General features: G+C 47.6%; 1 protein-coding gene across 1 annotated transcript in view; it reads left to right on the top strand.

The window, feature by feature from the left end:
• SCARA5 (scavenger receptor class A member 5) overlaps positions 1-20204 on the top strand; it is an 89721-nt gene that overhangs the window by 50239 nt on the left and 19278 nt on the right. The window contains exon 4 of the mRNA XM_081810538.1: positions 19480-20154. Coding sequence (XP_081666664.1) covers positions 19480-20154 — 675 coding nt within the window. The remainder of the gene's footprint in view (positions 1-19479; positions 20155-20204) is intronic.

Here is a 20204-nt window from a genome sequence, read left to right as displayed (position 1 = left end):
TTATATCATCTCTCAAGGGAATTGTCTCTTTAAGCCCTTCGCCTGCTCACCTATGTGTGGCCAAAACAGACACTTAATAAGTATCTACCACCTGTTCACTACCACTGGGTGCTGTGGGTGACCAAGGAAGTATAAGGCCTAGTTCTTACCTTCCAGAAGCCTACAATCAATGATCGCATCTTATTTAGTTATTGCTGATTTCTTAGTATCCGATCCACTGCTTTGCACGTTGTGGTCGATAAATTTTGTTGAATGTAGTTCAATCCCAGATAACATGTTTATGTTCTTTGCGGTTCACAGAGATCTGCATTCAATTCAAAGGAATGCAGAACCAGAATCCAAAATGAGTCTGAGACCCAGGAAGCTAGCCCAGACCTGAGAATCTGATAATGGATGGGCATGAGATTCTGTGCTACAGTGCTTGATAGCAGTTTTTAAAGCAAGATTTAGGGTTTGAGGTTGGCAGTATGAGTAAATGTATGATGTGGCTGCTCACCAAAAGCGATTGCAGTCGAACTTATATTAATAGAGGTATAGTATGGAGAATAAGGGAGGTGATAGTCCTGTTGCGCCCAATGTAATTTAGACAACTCCACAACTCCTCAGTGTTTGTCTCTCTTTTTTCCATTTTTTTAAATTTTGAAAACATTTTAAACCTACAGAGAAGTTCAAAACATAATAAGCACTCATATACCCTTCATCTTGGTCCATCAACTGTTAACACTTCGCTACATTTCCCCCTCTCTCCCTCTCTCCAAGTCCCCCCCATATTGTTATTACTATTTTTATTGTTGTGGAACCGTTTGAAAGTAAATTGCAAGCTTCACCCCTAAATACTTTAGTATTTACTTCCAAGAGCAAGGGAATTCTCTTATATCACCCCTTATAGTTGTTAAATTCAGAAATTCAACTTTGGTACAATTACAAACATATAGTCCACAATTAACTTTCTTCAATTGCTCCAGTGATGTCCTCCATAGCGTTTTTTTTTTTTTTTTTTACCCTGATGCAGGATCTGATCCAGTATCAGGCATTTAGTTGCATCACGTCTCTTTGGTCTTCTTTTATCTAGAATGGCTCCTAGCCTTTCATTGTTTCTCATGACGTTGATATTTTTGAAGAACATAGGTCACCTGCTAGCTATAATATTCCTCACTTTGAGTGCATCTGATTATTTCCCCGTGATTAGATAGAGGGTAAACACTCTTGGTGGAAATACTTCATAAATCCTGCTCAGCGCATCACATAAGGGGGCATATTGCATCATTTTTTTCCCTTTATTGGTAACGTTAAACATAATCACTTGGTTAAGGTCTTTATCTACTGTAAAGGTATCTTTATTCCATTTCTAATTAAGAAGTGATCTTTGGGAGACACTTTGATATTGTGCAGATACCAACCATCTTTTTTTCACTCAATGATTTTAGCATCCATTGATAATGCTTTCCTGACTCTGTTATTACAAAGCTGGTCATAAGGTGAGGTTTTTTTCTGACTATCCTCAGTGTTTTTTCTAACCATCTGGGCACTACAGTTATAGATGGATGTAGACTGTGGAGTGCTGGAATTGGCTCTAACTGTATGCATCTTTTCCCAACTCCATATTTAGTGAGGTCACGCCGGGAGCTTGAAATCAGTCATAGTGGGAATATTTACACCTCAGAAATTGGCAAGTGCTACAAAGTGGGATTTTTGTTGTTCCCCTGGAGGACTAGCTGTTAAACCTTTACCATGGGATGCAGACAAGCTGAAACACATTCAAAAAATGCCTTTGTTAGTGGAGGGACTAGAAACCTTAAGGAAAGGAGATCTGTCTTCAAATATTTAAATGACTGTCTTGTGGCGGATCCTCCCTAGTTGGTAGTTAACTCCTTAACATATCCCACCCTCCCTCCCACTGGGGACTCCAGCTGTGCAGGAGTCCTTGAAGGAATCAGAGGCATCTCCCCCAACATGCTTTCTGTGGGGAGCTAGTGGGGCGGGGGTGGGGGGTGGGGTTGGTATAGAAATGCAGAGGCTGTAGGTCACCTTGAGAAGGGATCAGGATGCTTCACTCTCTGATCTCAGAGGAAACAGTGTGGATGCAGAGAGATGTGAAATGCAGAGGACGTAGAGTTCATGCTAAGTGGCCCTTGTATTGGTAAAGTAGGTAGAGCTTTACTTCATAGAGTGAGGAATAAAGCAGGCTTGGGCGCTAAGGGGCTTGGAGAAGGTTTTGAATGACAGCTAAGGGATTTTTTTCCCAGCCCACCAACCCACTGAAAGCAGTTCAACGCCAGGGATATTCAAACAGCATGAGCATGGGCCAAGTCCGCACACTTCTTCAGCAGTACTGTGCGGTCCAAGTGGTAAAAGCAGTTGCCTTGGGTTTATCATTGATACATAGAGAGGTAGGTAAACTTCCTCAGAGGCCTGGGGCATAGCTCTGAATCCAGGTACAACAGTGATTCAAATATGGCCCGAGGGGAGCAAATGGAGGAGGGCAAGTTACCAGGATCAGTCTGCCCACTGAAGACAGTGAGAGAGCCAACAAGCTTAGGGGTAGTTTGAAAAGAGGGGAGTCAATGTTCTGGGATCTCTTTTCAAAGTACCAAATGATTACAGGTCCCGGGGTGAACAGTACTGGGGGACCCTGCGGGCGAAGAAGGTGAAGAACTGTGTGTTCAGGTCACCAGAAAGTAACAAACACAAAAAAGATCAAGTGCATAACAGTGCTTTGTGAAATGTAAACCCCTGTTTGATGTTCCATAATGAGTATGAACACCCACAAATCTGATAATCAGTGAAGAAAGGGAGGGCAGCTAGAGCAGAGGGCGTACGTGAATACCAATCAGGGCTTTGCAATAGACGTGGGGTTTTCTTCCCACACATTTTTCTCAAATGAGATAATAGCTGCATAAAACACATAACTCAGTGCCTGGTCCATAGTAAGTGCTCAATTAAAGTTTATTCTTTTCTTTGGTCCTCACAGCAACCCCCTGTGGTTGATGTTGTTAATTCTATTTTTAGATGGAAAGGAAGAGACTGAGAATGATGAACCTGAGTTAAGTAATGGGCAGGACTTTGGATCGTAGGTTCAATATTCCTTCTTTTCTAATGCGTCTCAGGGCCCATCTAATTCTTAGAATCTATGAAATTCTAAAATCCGCTTCTTTTATGTAATCTTTTGTACTTCACACAAAGCTGTCGGTTTTTGAAACTGACATTTGTAAATATGACACGTAGGTAGTGCTTTTTTATTACAGTATGTTTAAAATTGTCATTAAGATTTTTCTCTATTGTAGAAAGGCTCTGAATTCACATGATATCACATTGTGACTGATGATTGCCGCTGGCACGATTTCATATGCCTCTTTTGCAATTACTACAGATATCCAAGCTAAGAATTCAAGATGCTCTGGGGACTAATTAATACTTCAAAGTAACTCTTACTCTTAGTGTCAAGGTTTTTAATTGGAAAAGCTCTGTTTAGGTGGACATGCTTTTTGCATTATTGTCAGTGACGATTTGCAGGGCCGATTAGATGAGTAGGTGGGTGGGTAGGAGAGCAGTGTGGTCTGATAGAAAGAGATGTGACCTGGGTTTTCAAGAAATACGAGTCCTAGCCCTGGTTCTGCCACCAGCCATCTAGATGACCCGGAACATTTCATATCACCTTTCTCAGCCTTAATATCCTCATGTGAAAATGAGAAGTAAATGATTATTCAGGTCATTTTCAGCTCAAAGCATCTTACTGTACCATGAGTCTGATTTTGGAAGAAGGGCAACGTGAGAGATTTGACATGGGGGCTGCCAACCTCATGGTTGGAGAAGAGGAAACCCAGTAAGTGCCTAGATTCCTGGCAAGTGTGGCCCAGATTCCTTACATGCCTATTAGTGAGAATCATTTCCAACCTCCTTAAAATACTTTACAACAGGCTCAACAAGTGAAGAAAGATGGATTTGAGAAAATTGTCCAACCAAGAGCCGGGTGGAAACCCTGGGGGACTGATACTGAGCTGTTTGAAAACAAGCACTTGTGGAACAAATTGTCCAGAAAGATAGAAACAGAGAAACATGCTTGCTGCCCTCACTGATGTCAGATTAGGGCCTCATGTGACTGTGCTGGGGGCAGGCTGGGGAGCTGGAGTGCAACTCCGGAACTCCTGGAGTAGGCTCTTGCTAGAGCGGGGGGGTGGGGGGTGGGGGGGATTGTGGCGGTGGGCCGTGCACTGGGGTAGGGCAGAGAGTTGGATGGCTGGGGTTGAAAGCCGGATCTGCCCCCTACCAGCAGTGTTGTCTCGAATGAGCCACTCAATCTCTCCAAGCTTCCCCTGTAAACCTGGACACCTGAACATGTTTTGTGTATTTTTCTTTTTTTTTTTTTTAAGATTTTATTTATTTATTTGACAGAGAGAGAGAGACAGCGAGAGCAGGAACATAAGCAGGGGGAGTGGGAGAGGGAGAAGCAGGCCTCCCGCCGAACAGGGAGTCCGATGTGGGACTCGATTCCAGGACCCTGGGATCCTGACCTGAGCCGAAGGCAGACGCTTAACGACTGAGCCACCGAGGCGCCCTGTTTTGTGTATTTTTCTGAAATGGTCATTCAGGTGATGCCAGAAGAGGAGACAGGGGAGAAGCTCAGGAAAGCAGAGTTTAGTGTGCACCCGGGTCCTGGGGACGGGAGGCCCGGCACCCACCCAAGGCCACGTGGGAAAGCACCTGGGTGGTCAGGAGGCCGAAGTCGGGAGTGATGGGAACCGGGAGAGCAAGGTCTTTATTGTGGTTTCTGTGAAAAAAGCAAGGCAGGGCAGGGTAGGTAATTTAGGATCTAGCCAATTCTTAGAGATTGCAAAGGGCCCAGCTGGGAGCATGCCTTTGATATCCAATCTGGAGTCACACCTCCTCTATCTGGCCCCCAGAAGCAATATTCCTCTGCCTTCATCATCCCAGGGCCAGGTACAAGGCAAGTAGAGACCACCTCTGCAGCCTAAAGTCCACCTCTGTCTTGACCTGGGGCAAGAGGGTTCTTCTGTCTAGGACTCCGTCTTTTAACTGTGAAGTAGGGAGAGGCATCCAGATGCTCGCCAAGGTAACTTTCAGGCCTGATGTTGCCCCTTGCTTGTCTGATTCCTGCTGAGGGCTTCAATGCACATTTGTGAGTTGGAAGGGCAGGGGCAAGAGGTCCCCCTGGGGGAGGAGGCAAAGGGAGCTTGGAGGTTGGAACGTTGTCATCAGATTGAGAAAGAGATTGGCCACACCTCATAAGCACAGACCTCAGCTCTGACACAGTGGCCAGCCCTGGGTAGTCTTTGTAGAGCCACACAAGTAATCTTTCCAATGTCTAACCATGGACCCAGCCTTCAGTGAGACAGGGAGAAGGGGCATGCTATTTAAGGTAATGGAACACAAAAAAATGCCTGTTCCACCACATACATACAATTTTTAAAAAAGATTTTATTTATTTATTTATTTATTTATTTATTTATTTAATGAGAGCACAAGAGCCAGGGGGAGGGGCAGAGGGAGAGTGAGCATCTCAATCAGACTCTGTGTTAAGTGTGGAGCCCAATGCAGGGCTCGATCTCATGACCCTGAGATCATGACCTGAGCCAAAATCAAGAGTTGGATGCTCAATTGACTGAGCCACCCAGGTGCCCACATACATGTAATTTTCACACTGATGTGCATATCAGGCCTGTAGATCAAAAACCCTAAGTTTCCCCATGACATTTATCTCTGAGGACTGCTATAAAGAGCTGGGTGTGCATCAGATATTCCATACGTGATAGTGTCCAGCACAATGCCTGATGATCAGTAAGTGCTGAATCAGTGGAAGTTTCCCCTCTTATTAGTTATTCTGGGATTGACTATTACATAAGCAGAAGATATTTCTGCAGTAAGTGCTGAAATTATCTCATGTCTGTTCTTAATAAAGTTCAAGCCATTTGTTTGTTTCTAGAAATATGTAAATGGCCAATTTGCTGGCTCAGGGATGGGATGAGATTCTAGAAAGGAGCTTTGGCTTTGTGATGGGTAGGCACCACGTGTGTATGGAAGGGTCATACATGAAGTGAAATCCAGCACGCTAGGGGTTTTTTTCCCTTTATTTTTCAAATGAAAACTGCCAAGGATAAGAGCAACTCTGGGCTCTAGAAGAGTGGTATTTACACCCCTCATTCTTGTACTGTGTCATTACAGACTGGGGGGCTTGATTATATTATTTATCAATGGGGACTTTAGCTTAAATGCTGAAATGATACACTGGGAAAAATCAGTGTGTCACAGGCAAGTAGTCACTTTTCTCTAAACAGGACTCCATTTTCCACGTGTGCTTAGGAGAACAGACTTTGGGTTTATCAGGAGAAGTTTTTATTTTTTCTGGAACCATATTCATTGACGAAGTCTTCGAAGGCCACTTCCTATGGACCAACAAGCCCCAGTAAATTGTGGAGAAGATTCTCCACAAGAGGATTTTTAAGTTTCTAAGCAGAATTGTCAGACCCCAGGTGTGCATTCCCCAGAGGCAGCAGGGATTTGAAGAAGCGCTTGGTCATCAGAGCCCCCGGCAGCCTGGCCCCATGAGACTCACACGGGCCACAGTTTAGGTCCTTCTGAGTCTGCGGGGCTAGTTCCCCCTAAGGGAAGGACAAAGGCTCGGAAATCAGCGCCCGCCTCTACTGTCTACCCAGTTCATCTCCAGTAAAGGGCCTCACTCACCACTTGTTATAGGTTAAATTATGTTTCCCTGAGAATTCCTCGGTTGAAGCCCTAACCCCCAGGACCTCAGAATGTAACTCTATTTGGAGATATGGTCTTTAAATAAAGTCACTAGGATGGGCCCTAATCCAATATGACTGGTGTCCTTATAAGAAGAGGAGATTAGGACACAGACACACACAGAGGGACGACCACGTTAAGGACCCAGGGTGAACCTGGCCATCTCCAAGCCAAAGAGAGGCCTCAGGAGAAATCAACCCCAGGGACACCTTGATCCCAGACCTCACCCTCCAGCACTGTGAGACAATAAGTGTCTATTGTTTAAGCTACCCAGCCTGTGGTATTTTGTGATGGCGGCCCGAGCCAACTAAGACATGACTTACTTGTGTTTTCAAAAACGTATCTTCCCCACCAAAAATAAATAAATAAAATAAACAAAAACCAGAGAGAGAAAAAAGGAAACAACAACCAAATCATCCATGGGGAGAATGTTTAGTAGACCTGCCTGTTCCTGGATGACCTACTGAAGCTTGCAGGGGGAGTTCAGGTGCAGGTTAGGATAACCACAAGCAGTAATCTTATTCACATCACTTGGTTATAACATCATCCCACTTTTTTTTCCCACGGTGCCTGTTTGTTTCCCCCCTACCATGATGGGAAGCCAAGAGGAGAGTCTGGTGGAGAGAGAGACTCTGGAGTTGGTATCGGAACACCCGGGCTCCCAATCCTGGGTTCGTCCCTCCCTGGCTCTGAGACCTTGAAAGATTGACTTAATTTCTGTAAGCTTTAGCTACCCCATCTTTAATATAGGGATAACAGTGCCTATTTCACAGGTCGTTTTGAGGATTAAGTGGCATGGGGTATACGGAGTGTCTGAGGTATAAGTAGGAATCTGACAAATACAAATTGACTAATGTGGAATCCAGACTCTTTCAGAGTCTCACTGCAAAGGCAAAATACCACATTTGTCTCTGTTATGTAATCCTCTGTTATATGTAATCAGCTGAGATTTCACATCTATTATGGTCATTTTGAATTTTGATTTTGTCATCTGCAACATTACTCTTGCCAGCTTTGGTCATCTGCTGTTGGTCATCAGCTGCGTATTGACTCAACAGGGCTGAGGATTGCATGTCACCAGATGCCAAGTCATTCAGTGCTATTGAAGCCTTCCTCTTAGCCAACCTCCAATTCCAAGAGACCACCAAGTTCTGACAACATTATTTCTTCATCGTGCCTTGTGTGTGCCCCTCCTCTCCATCCTGACAGGCATATGTCTTGCTTCTAGACCTTCTTCCATCACCAGGACCATGGCCTCCCTACCCCACTGTCCTCCTTGAGTTCCTGACCTTCCCAATTCATTCTCTACATTGCTGATGGGGACATCTGACAAAAATATAAACAGAAGCCGGCCCCCTTGACTACTGAAGAATGTCCACTGATTACACTAATCGTATCCACCTTCTTCAGATAATCTTCATGTTGGGTTTTAACGTGTTCTGTTCCCAATGAACATTTTGAAACACATTAGAACAGATGAGTTTTAAACAGGTTTCTTTTGGAGTGTAGTTTTCTCCTAAGTAAATGATAAGTTTTTTGATAACAAAGTTTGTATTCTAGACTTCTCTGTATTTATTATCACCCAGACCCGTAGAGTGAGTCAGTACCTTGCACACATATATTGGATGACCTAATGCATGAATGAAAAATGAATATCCTAATTTAGAACTTATCTGTGGCCTCTTGGGACAACAGGGAACCAAGATGCAAAAAGCAAAAAAAGAAGATGGGAAGAGAGTCAGCCCCTTAGTGCTGAGGGAGAAAGGGATGCCTCTTGTCTTAGTCTGGGATATGGACATCAGAGCCTGAGACACGTGCTTGGAAGTTGATTGTGAGAAGTGATCCTGGCAAACAGGAGTGGGGGATGGGAAAGATCAGAAAGAAGGTTAAAGCAAACACAAAGGGTGCATCCTTGAGTTGGTCTCCACCGTGGCCAGTGGGGGTCTGTCCTGCCTGGGCTTCTAATGAGTAGTAAGAGCTGCATAATTGCCTGTCTCTATGAAGAGAATTTATCCACCAGCCCCTGACCCCACAGGGCAGTTTTCCTCTGAGGATCATGGCCATGCATGGATGACGTCCAGGTACTTTTCACAGTTCTGGGAAGTCACAGAAGCCCTGGGGGAGAAAGCAAGGGATAGGAACATAGGTGAAGGCGGTGCTGCCAGGTCTCACCCTCCTGGAAGTGGGTCCTTGTGGTTCTGGGTGGATCAAATGTAGGCTGAGAGTGTGAGGCAGGGCCCAAGGGCTGCTCCATCCATCTCTGCTCGTCAAACCCTTCTATGTCTGAGAAGAGATGCAGGCAGATGCTCTCCATTTCAAATCATTCACTTAATCATTGACAACTTACTCACTGACCACCTACCAGGTTCAAAGTTCTGTTAGGCACTGCGTTGGTCTAAATAGCAAGTCCCTAATTCCACTTGTGAATTCACAAAGAGTTAGTATCTTTCCTATGAGATGTATGCATGCCATCAAAACACTGAGTTTCCTGACCTCTCTGGTCATGAGTTCAGATGCTCTAGTCTTGAAACGGGAATCCTGGTGACAGTCTCCTCAATAGGAGTCTTTTGATTTATAATTCATCTTGGACCTCGTTTCCACAGTAATGAGTGGTGGATTATCAGAGACTCCATCTGCTTGGACCACCAAAGGGAACCCTTGTGCCAAGAGCACAGAGTATCCAGCCACACCTCTGCAGAAAGTAATAAACATGTTGGTAGGGTTTTTCTTCCTTTGAGATTTTGCCAGGCCGTCCTAATATGAGCATCTGTGGCCATCAGCTGGCCACTAGCCAGCATGCTCCATGCATCCTCCAGTTTGCAGTTTGGGTCACCAAAGTGCCAGAGACAGGATCTATTTGCAAAGGCTGCATGTCTGGGTTTCAGCCAATTCCAGTGGGCAGGTGGTCCTCGTCATTTGCCTCTTTGTCGGACCTTGCATATGAGACTCAGAACTGGCTACCTTTGCTTGCTCGGTTAGAGACACCTGCCTGTCCATGAGCTGATAAAGGCCAGTGCAGGTAGGCATTCAGGATCCCAGATCTCAGCAGGCAAAACTTGTCACCCTGGGAGCCATTGGTTGAGGAGTCTCCAACCTGACAGGGCATCAGAAAACACAGGCCACCTGTGCAAAGACAGAGAGTGTGTCTGGCTTCTTTCTCAAGGGGCCCCATGTTGCTCTGAGCTGCAGCTGGAAGCTCCTGGCTCCCTCCTGGGCATTGCAGGGGCTGGGGGGGCCACCAGCAAAGAAGAATTTCATGTCCAACCTGTAAATGTTTATCCCAGGCATCCTGATGAGCTGGAAACAAGGATGTATGGTACTTAAAGATAGATAGATAGATGATAGATAGATAGATAGATAGATAGATAGATAGATAGATAGATAGATAGATCTATCTCACCAAAAATTTACCGATCTGCTGCCCTCCTCTTTGGGTCCTTATGAACGTGCCCCAATACTTCCCTTCCCCATCTGCTTTGCTTCCCATGCCTCAGTCCTTCCCCATGCCCACATGCGGCCGAGAGCAGGTGGTGTTGAGCAACCCACTCCCCATCTGGTGAATGGCTGGGTCTAGAATCCAGATGTGTCCTTGCAAGAGCCCCAGGACTCTTGAGGGGTCTCCCTGACTCTGTACCACCAGCTCTCCTGGGATCCTGAGCTCCTAACACTCTCTCAGCCTCAGCGGGCTCCATTCCTTTGTGCCTCTAGCTCCGGGATTGGCTCCTGCTTTGGTGTTTGCATCGTGCCTACCCTTCCCAGCTCTGCCCCTCGAAGCTAGGCCCTACAGTCCTGCTTGCTGACTCGTCTCATGGCTGAGATGCCCTCATCCTGCAGGTGGTCCTTTTGGATGACATCCATGTGGCCAGCTTAATACCCACCCTGCCTGGTGGCCCTGCTGCTACCCTCAGACCACCCACTGAAGGCCCTGTCTTACTCTGCTCAGGCTGCTACAGGTTAAACAACAGATAGTTATGTCTCACAGTTCTGGAGGCTGGAAGTCTGAGATCAAGATGCCAGTGGTGGTTGGGTTCTGGTGAGAGCTCTCTTCCTGGTTTGCAGACAGCCATCTTCTTGCTGGGTCCTCATGGGATCTCTTTCTCTCCTTATAAGGACACTAAGCCCAGCATGAGGTCCCCACTTCATGGACCTCATCTAAACCTAGTCATCTCCCAAAGCCCCCACCTCCAAATGCCATCACACTGAGGATTAGGGCTTCCACATGAATTCTGGGGGGAGGGGGACACAAACATTCTGTCTATAGCAGCCCATGTTCTCCTCTCTTGGTGAAGCTCCTATTGACCATTCCTCAGTCACCTCCAAACAGCCTGATTTGTGTGTCCCTCCATGTCAATGACACCTCACTCTTGTCTCAGATCTGTTCCTTGACACCAAGGGAACTGCCAAGCCTTGGACACCTGTATTCGTTTCCTGTGGCCACCTGACAAAGTACCACGCTTTCCCACAGTTCAGGAGGCTACAAGTGTGAGATCAAAGCCCCAGCAGGGTTGGGTTCTTCTGCAGGTTCTGAGGGAGAATCCACTTCCTGCATCTCTCCAAGCTTCCAGTGGCTGTCGGCAGTCCTTGGTGTTCTTACTCTTGTGCCTGCATCACTCCAATCTAGGCCTCCATCTTCCCATGGCCACCTTCTCCGTGTTGTGTTTCTGTGTGTCCTCTTCCTTTATAAGGACACCAGTCCCTGGATTTAGAGCCCACCCTAATCCAGTAAGACCTCACCTTTACTCATTACATCTTCAGATAAGTTCCAAAAAAGGTCACATTTTGAGGCTCCAGGTAAACATAAATTTGAAAGGACACTATTCAACCCACTATAGTACTGTAATTTTAAGTTATACTAAAAAAAAAGAGTTATTTTGTTTTAAATCCTGCCTGTGTCTTGCCCACTCAATTCCTTGAACAAGTGCCCAGGGTATATAAATAGATAAGGTGCCTGCCCTCCTGGGGCTCTCAGGATAATGGGACAGGCTAATGGGTATGATTAACTCTGGCATTGCATTTTATGGTTATTAGTATAATAGAGATAAAAGCGACAATTCTATCCAATTGGGAGTAGAGAAGGCTCTGGGAGGGCTTCTCAAAGTGTGAACTGAATGATGATTAAGACAAATAGTTATGGAAAGACAAGGCATTCTAAGAAGAGGGACCAGTTTGTCCATAATTCTTGAGGTGATCCTTTCAGGATCTCTTACAGGACTTTATGGTTTTCCCACAGAAGTAAAAAGCTCACCTGGTGTCTGGGTTGGGGCTGCCAGGAAGTTCCCCCATCTATCTGTAAGTGATTGGCCCCTGGCAGTGGCCCATTGAACGAGAGCCATGCAGAGCCCCTTGGAAGGCCGAGCATTGTTTCCCGGCCCATCTCTCTCTTTGCCAGCCACAAGTGTGAGGACATTTATTTGACCAACCTACATGGCTGTCTCCAGTGTTGGTATAAACCTTCATGGAGTGCTTTAAACTCAGCACTTAGATATGGAGAGGACTGGAAGACCACATGCCTCCCTTGCACAGAGAGAGCTCATTGTCTGAGGTGACATTACAGAATATCTGTTAATGCTCATCAGTAGCACCAGAACTTCTCCTCTCCCCTCAGGGCACCAACCCCACCCCAAGACTTGTCCTCTCATCATGGTTGACCTCATTGATTTGCACAACATCAACATTTATGTATGGCTGGTGATTCCAAAAGCTGCATTTCCAGCTTCGAACTCTCTCCTGGTTGGGATCCAGTACCAATAGCCTTTTGGATATCTCTGCCTGGAGGTACCTTAGAAACTTCAAACAGTATGAACCAAACCTGCTCCCCTCAATAGTCACCTGTTCTGGTCACTTCTCACTGCACAACTGTTTGGAAGAGTAGATTACATATGCTAGTCCTAAATATTATTCTCTGTACCCCCAAGAGGGCAGCAGAAACCTATTCTCTCTGCCTGTGCAGCTCCTGGTAACTGGGTGTTAAAGGACACCATTATGGACTGAATTACCCCCTGCCCCAGATTCATATATGAAAGCCCTAACCCCCAATGTGACTGCATTTGGAGATAGGGCCTTTAAGGAGGTCATTAAGGTTAAATGAGGTCATAAGAGTGGGGCTCTAATCCAATAGGACCAATGTCGCTATAGGAAGAAGAAGAGACAGCAGGGATGCATGCGCATGCAGAGAAAAGACCACATGAGGATCTAACTAGAAGACACACATCTGTAAGCCAAGGAGAGAGGTCTCAGGAGAACCCAACCCTTCTGGCACCTTGATCTTAGACGTCCAGCCTCCAGAACTGGAACATAAATGTCTGTGGTTTAAACCACCCAGGCTCCAGTCTTCTGTTATGGTAGCCCAAGCCAACTAAGACAGACCTGCCTGGGATTTGCCTGTTCAGGGTTTCTCTATGGGCCCCAGAGGATGAACGGTTGTTAGTTTTCTCCGGGACCAGCTACATAATTCACAGGGCCCAGTGCACAATGAAAATGCCGGGTTCCCTGTTTCAGAAGCAGGAAAAAAAAGCTGTTTCTTTTCTTCTGTTGTCTCACCACCTGTCATGTTGGTTTTTATTTGCTGTTTACAATGACAATAACAGGCATGAAGATTTTCAGGCGTGAGTACAGATCCTCATAGGAACTGACTGGACCCTGACGTCCCCATGGGGCCAGAAGAGAGGGTGGCATGGGCCCCCGAGGTGGGAGTGGGAGGCTGAGACCTCATCCCAGGCTGGTGGGAGGTGGGGCTGCACATGAGCCGAGGTGCCAGGGCCCCTTTAGACTTCACTTACACAAACTCCAAGAAAAAGTTCTCAAAATTTCAAAATGGTGATTGCAGAGCATGAAGTCCCCCAGCACAGTGCCCTTCTGGCCTGGAGCCCTGTGGGACAGCTCGGGGAATGCCCTGAGGCTGGCCCGGCTTCTCTCCTGCGTCTTGAAGTCAGGAGAACCCTAATAAAGCTATGCATCACTGTAAGTGCTAAAGTTCTACTGATAACCTCATCGTTCGGCAATTCGGGAGGAAAATTATGCTCCACTTTTCTGTTAAAGTCACGTGTATCCAGAGCTCAACACATTCAAGCCAGCTTTGCAGACCACCGGAATTACCTTTCTTTCTCTTGGTGCTTATATCCACATGCTCACTTTGCTGTTTCATTTCAGCCCCATCCTTTCCCACATGTGCCTTTCATATGATCTCTGAATTCTGATACCCGCCTGCCTGCCTTCAGTGTCACCAGCCTAAATGGACACAAGGCAGGACTTGTGTACAGTACTCGTGGCGAATGGAAGAAGAGAGGACTCCTACGAGCAGGGTGGCCTTGTGCTAGTTACCTAATATCTCCAGCATTGGTGTTTTCTTGTATAAAGTGGTGATACTGTCTGCCCGCAGGCTTGGGAGGACCACAGGAGAACTGCAAGGCATTCAGCAGTGTTCTAGCGCCTGCCCCCCAACCCGCAGCCTCCCCAGCATGGGCCACCCTCCCTCAGACTGCTCAGGTGCCGCTTCACTTGGTGCCCTCCCAAGCCACTAACTAGTCCTCCCGACTTGTGGGCTGGAGTAGGGCCTCTGCTCAGGTGGCCTGCCAGAGCCCTCCAACAGCACTCCCCTGCAAAGACAGGGGACAGATGCCCTATGCTGTTTTGTGCAAGGGAGGAAAAGTGGGAAAGCCTGCGCGGCCTTCAGAGACTGAGAAGCCTGAGCCTGTTTGTGCCCTCTCACCTTCTTGAGCTTCTTCATCTGAAAATGGGCATAGTAATTCCAGCTTCCTTCGTAAGGTTGTCAGGAAGAGGGAATCTCCTGTAAGAGATAAGAACTGAGTTTGGCATGCAGCAGGTGCTTAATAAATGTCATCTACTGCCCTGCTTTCCCATATAGATTTTGGAGTGCAGCATGTGATTGACTATCCCAGCAGCAGGGGTAGAGGACGGTGTGCTGGATTAAGGGACACCTGACCCCGATTCTTCCGTATTTTATACTCCTGGGAATCTCTTGACTTCTCTGAGCTTCTTTTTTTTCATCCTTACATGAAATGATGAATACTTGCCCTGCCTACCTCCCAAGGTGAGCTATGTTGAAAATTAAGTAAGGTGATAGATGTGAACTTTTATACAAAGAGAAAGGCTTATTAACACCACGGCCCAAGGTTTAAGCCACTAAACATCAAGCAGAATGCCTGGCTTTCTTCTTCCCTGCCCACCCCCAGATCCTCTGCCTTGCTGGCATCGTACAGGTATGCCAGATGCCTTTGGGGAAGACAGCCCCTATGGTCAGTCACATCTGGAGCACCTTCACTTACCCAACATGTGATTTTTTGTTTGTTTGTTTTCATGAATATAAAGGACAGCTATGGAGTGGGGGGCTGACTCGGGGCCGGGGTGTAGGTGGGAAGGCAAGGCTCAATCGCTGTGCAGGTAAGAAGGCTGTAGGAGATGTGTGTGAGCAAGCCTCCTAGCCCCGGACATGGCCTGAGGCAGGCCCTAATGCATTCATCATATATTAGTACAGTATTACATGCAGGAACACGTTAATTGGGATTCAGCACTCAATACTGAATCAGAATCCAAATTTGAATGTCTACATGATTCCTGCCGAGCAGCCTGACTCCCGCCTGGGTTTACAATGGGGAACTCACTAACTTCAAAGCTTATTCCCCATATTTGCATGTCTCTGTTAAAAAAAAATGGTTCTGTGCCTTCCATCCTTTAGCGGTACTGCAGAGGGGTCAAGAGCCAGGAGCTCTGGAACCACACTGCCCAGGACCCAAAATCAGTCTCCTCCCTTTCCTGGCTGTGTGACCTCGTGAGTTACCTAACCTCTGTGTGTCTCGGGTTCCTCGTTCAGAATATGAGGGTCCTAGTAAAACTTATCTCATAGGGTTGTTAGGTGATTGAGTGTATTCATGTGAAAAGCACATAGCAAGTACTTGGGAAATGCCAGTTATGATTGTTACTCTATGATTTCTTGTCCCCTTTGTGAAAGTATAAAGGTCGAAGAATAATGAAAGCACATTAAAAAGAAAATATGGCAGGCGGAGAGATAAACGAACTGTTTGCATAAATATGAATTAAGAGAGTCACACTCAAGGAAGAATTGTTCCCTGTTGAGGACAGCAAACATCTGGAAGGAATTAAATGGGGGAAGAGGGTGGGGGGTGGTGGTGGTGTGGGCTGAGAACATACTGTGACTGTTGGAAGGAGATAATTCATTTTGGGGGTGGGTAAATGATCCCCCCCAAAAAAGGGAGGCTGCTCTGGGCTTATACAGCATGATTTGATGCCCAGAGACTATTTATCCCTCCAAGTAATTTCTGTTTTGATTAGCCTGGGTACCTAAAATGTCAAAACCTTTCCTTTGAGCTAATGCAGTACCTTCAAAAGGCCTCTTCTCAAATGTAAATATACTAATGTAAAAAATAACAAGGTACCGTTTTTTATATCTGTGAAATTAACAATATGAGGATTGGGGCACTCAGCTGCACTGTTTCAACTGGAAGCCTAGAACATCTAGGATGGGCACATAAATAGATGTAACTTTGGGGGAAAGTGATTTGGCTGGAGTTTTTTAGAATCACAAAAATGTTTATACCCTTTGATCTACTAATTTAAATTCTGGGAATTTATTGTTAGGAACATTTTCAAAACAAGGAGAGACCTTCCTGCATTTATTGTCTGTGATTGAAAAAAAAATTTCAATGGTAAGAAAATGGGCAAATTACAACACATCCCCTTGATGGACTCTATGGGGGGGCCACCAAAATTATAATTACGAAAGACAGAGAGAAGGATGAGAACATGTTTATGAAATAATCATACTAGAAAAAAAAAAAAACCCTCTGAAATCAGATTGTAAAGATTGGGGATGCCTATAGATGGAGCAAGAAAAAGAAAACAGAAAGAAAACCAGTGTGCTTTGTTGGAGGTTGTGGGATTGTGGGAGAATTTTTTTCTTTCTTTTATTTGGGTGTATGTTAATATTGGTTGTGCAATGAACAGTAATAAAAGACCCAAATAAACTCTCAAGGAAGGGGTAGCCGACTATCACTACCACATGGGCAACTGTCAGCCCAGTTTCCTGGACAGAGAGAGGGGGCCCCAGAGCTGGCAGGTTCTGAGAGGGGGCCTGCCGGGCAAGGCCAGGGCCCTCCAAGGGCACAGAGCACCAGTCAGGCATGGGCATCACCTGCAGAGGGAAGGAGGGAGCGGGGACCCGGCAGAGGGGGAGTAAGGGAGATAGCCTACTTCATGGTGTAAGCAGGCCTGGAACTTAAAGCAAGTAGGTTGCCCTGTTCCCCTTAGTCACTCACAAATCCCAGGTTTCAAACAAGAATTTGCAAAGCCCAGAGTGTTCTTTACTGCATCCGATAAGCTGCGGTGTCTCTTTGAACTCCAGGGGCATCACGGGCAGGGACTGGAACCAAATTATCGGGCTTTCTGTTTTCCAACTGCCCTGTCTCTGACACTTGCCAACCAATCTGGGTCGAACATTGGACAAACACACTGGTTTTAAAATCAAATCCTGGCCTATGATGATTTCTTCAGCAGACAGTTCCTGTGGTTACTTAGGTTGTGATTGGGTCATGGATTCGTTTCCCCAGAACCTCTACTCTTATTGACAACGCTTCAGCTAAGCTTCCAGAGCATGGAGCAGGGGCAGGAACCATTGGACCAGGAGGCAGAAAGCATGCCATTAGGCAGTTCCTTTAGACTCTCTCAGCGTCAGTGTTTTCACTGGAAATTGGGGAAAATTTTCACCAAAGACTGCATAGACCCAAATCCAATGGCCAAAGTCTGAAAAGCCCAGACAGATGAAGCGAAACAGGGTCCAGTTTGGACCACATGACAAGTCTCATGCCCAGAATGAAGGAGACGATCCTTCTACCATACTTTTCCCAGTCTGTCCGCGTTTTGGAAAACCACAGTTAGATCAAGCACCACCTCTAAGGGGATGTGGACACACTGAAGTATATGTAGAGGAGGGCAGCCAGGATGTATGGAGGTTTAGAACCTAGTTAGGAGAGAACAGATGAAGGAAATGCAGATTTTCAATCAGAAAATTTGAAATTCTGAAGAGCTGTCTTGTGAAAAAAATATTTCACTAGCTCTATATGACCCCCAAAGGGCAGGGTCAGTGGATAGAAACTACAGGAAGGCAAATTTCCAGTCTGAACAGAATGCAGAACATTCCAACAGTTATAAGTAATTGAAGGCAGAGAGGCAGGTATAAGCAGATGGTAAAGATTGGGGATGCATGTGGATGGAGCAAGAAAAGTGGGTGCCAAGTGGCTCACCACTTGGCGTGTGGTTTTCTTGGAGATTAAAGTTCCAGGGGAGGGAGAAGCTGAGATGGGAACTTCAAAGCCCTACGTGGCGCTATGGGCCTCTGAATCTAATAATCTTAAATGACATAGTTTCTCCAGAGGCATGGTGGCAGCTGGTCTTCATGTGGCTCAAGCGCCCGCACAACTATCTGTCCCCTTCCCTGCCTGAGGTTCTGGAAGAGAGCTATCCTATCCCAATTTCTCATTGTTTGAACAGGCTGTGGACGAAGTTCCCTGCTGTGCCCATTCCAAGATTTCCAAGGCAGACCTCCCTCTGTGCCTCATCTGCCCCCACCTCCTACTCTGTCCCACTTCTACTAGTAGTTTCCATTTCTCTAGTGTGCAGAGCAGAGGGGGGTACCATCCTGGCCAGTGCACAGCGAACAGACCGCAAGCATCCCTAGGCTCCTAGCACCAGGGTTTCTGGTATACCTGAGTCAGCGCAGTCCGCAAGCTTCCTGGAGGAGACACCAGGAGACACCAGATTGCGATTATTGAGATGCACATCCCTCCCCTTAGTATTGTAAAATAGCTGCTTATCACCAAGAAAAGGAAACCTCTCCAAGAGGAAAGGGCAAAAAGTCACTGAGAGGGGTTCGTTGCTTGAGGAGGGAAATAGACGATTTAGAAAAAGGGTTGTGGGGGGGCAGAGAAGGGAAGGGATGAATATAAAAGCATCTGTACCTGCGCTGAGGGGCCCTTGCCCAGCAAGGGAGGGGATGGAGGGGTGGGACCCTGAACCCAGGAGGCTGGGAAGTACAGTGTTGCCCAGAGCCTGGCTGAGTCCACTGCTGGCACGGCTCCTTCAAACAATTCTGGAGCAGACTTGTAGGGAAGCACCCCGGTTCTGGAGCAAGCAAGCCTACAGGGTGGAATCCTGGCTCCATGACTTACTTGCTGGGCTACCTTGGGCGACTTTAACAGCTCGGGCCCTAGAGGGGGAGAAGAACGGTACCTGCCTCCTTCGATTGAGAGGCTAGCACTCAATATCTTCGCGCTAACCACGTGAAACTGCTGATGGCCAGTCATGTTCCACATGCAGACATGACAACAGCATAGGGATCGACCTCAGACATAATGGGGAGATGAGTACGACCGGTCTGCCCCTTAGAATTATCTCGGGCTCTTTGAAAAACGCCAAAGCCCACGTCACACCCCAGACCAATTTACTCACATTTTTTGTGGGCGAGACACCTCACCAGGTGAGCCTACTGGACAGACAAGCTTGGGGACCACCGGCTTAGCACCGTGCCGGGGATCTATTAAGGGTCACCCTCTGCTTTCCAAACTTCACCTGTCGTTTATCGAGCACCTACTGCATGCGAGGCCTGCCTCTTGGGACCTGGGACCCTCCCCAGCCGAGCTGACCTCTCCCCTCTCCCTTCCTCCGCACCCCCCGCCCCCCTCCCCGCAGTGTCCAGGCCCCGGAGCTCCCCGGACGACCTGAAGGCGCTGACTCGGAACGTGAACCGGCTGAACGAGAGCTTGCGGGACTTGCAGCTGCGGCTGCTGCAGGCTCCGCGGCAGGCGGACCCGACCGAGCAGGTGTGGAAGGTGCAGGACGCGCTGCAGAACCAGTCGGACTCGCTGCTGGCGCTGGCGGGCGCCGTGCAGCGGCTGGAGGGCGCGCTGTGGGGGCTGCAGGCGCAGGCGGCGCAGACGGAGCAGGCGGTGGCCCTGCTGCGGGACCGCGCGGGCCAGCAGAGCGACGCGGCGCAGCTGGAGCTCTACCAGCTGCAGGTGGAGAGCAACCACAGCCAGCTGCTGCTGCGGCGCCACGCGGGCCTGCTCGACGGGCTGGCGCGCAGGGTGGGCGTCCTGGGCGAGGAGCTGGCCGACGTGGGCGGCGCGCTGCGCGGCCTCAACCACAGCCTGTCCTACGACGTGGCCCTGCACACCACGCGGCTGCAGGACCTGCAGGTGCTGCTGAGCAACGCCAGCGAGGACACGCGCCGCCTGCGGCTGGTGCACAGGGGCATGGAGCTGCAGCTCCAGCAGGAGCTGACGGTGCTCCGCACGGTCACCGAGGACCTGCGCCTCAAGGACTGGGAGCATTCCATCGCGCTGAGGAACATCTCCCTCACCAAAGGTAGCCGCCTGGCCCACCCGACCCCACAGTGCCTGCCTGGGCCCTACCAG

This window comes from Leptonychotes weddellii, chromosome 2 (assembly GCF_054177405.1).
Source record: "Leptonychotes weddellii isolate Sample4059 chromosome 2, ASM5417740v2, whole genome shotgun sequence".
NCBI lineage: Eukaryota > Metazoa > Chordata > Mammalia > Carnivora > Phocidae > Leptonychotes > Leptonychotes weddellii.
The sequence above is the reverse complement of the archived record's forward strand: the minus strand, read 5'-3'. Positions and strand labels throughout refer to the sequence as shown.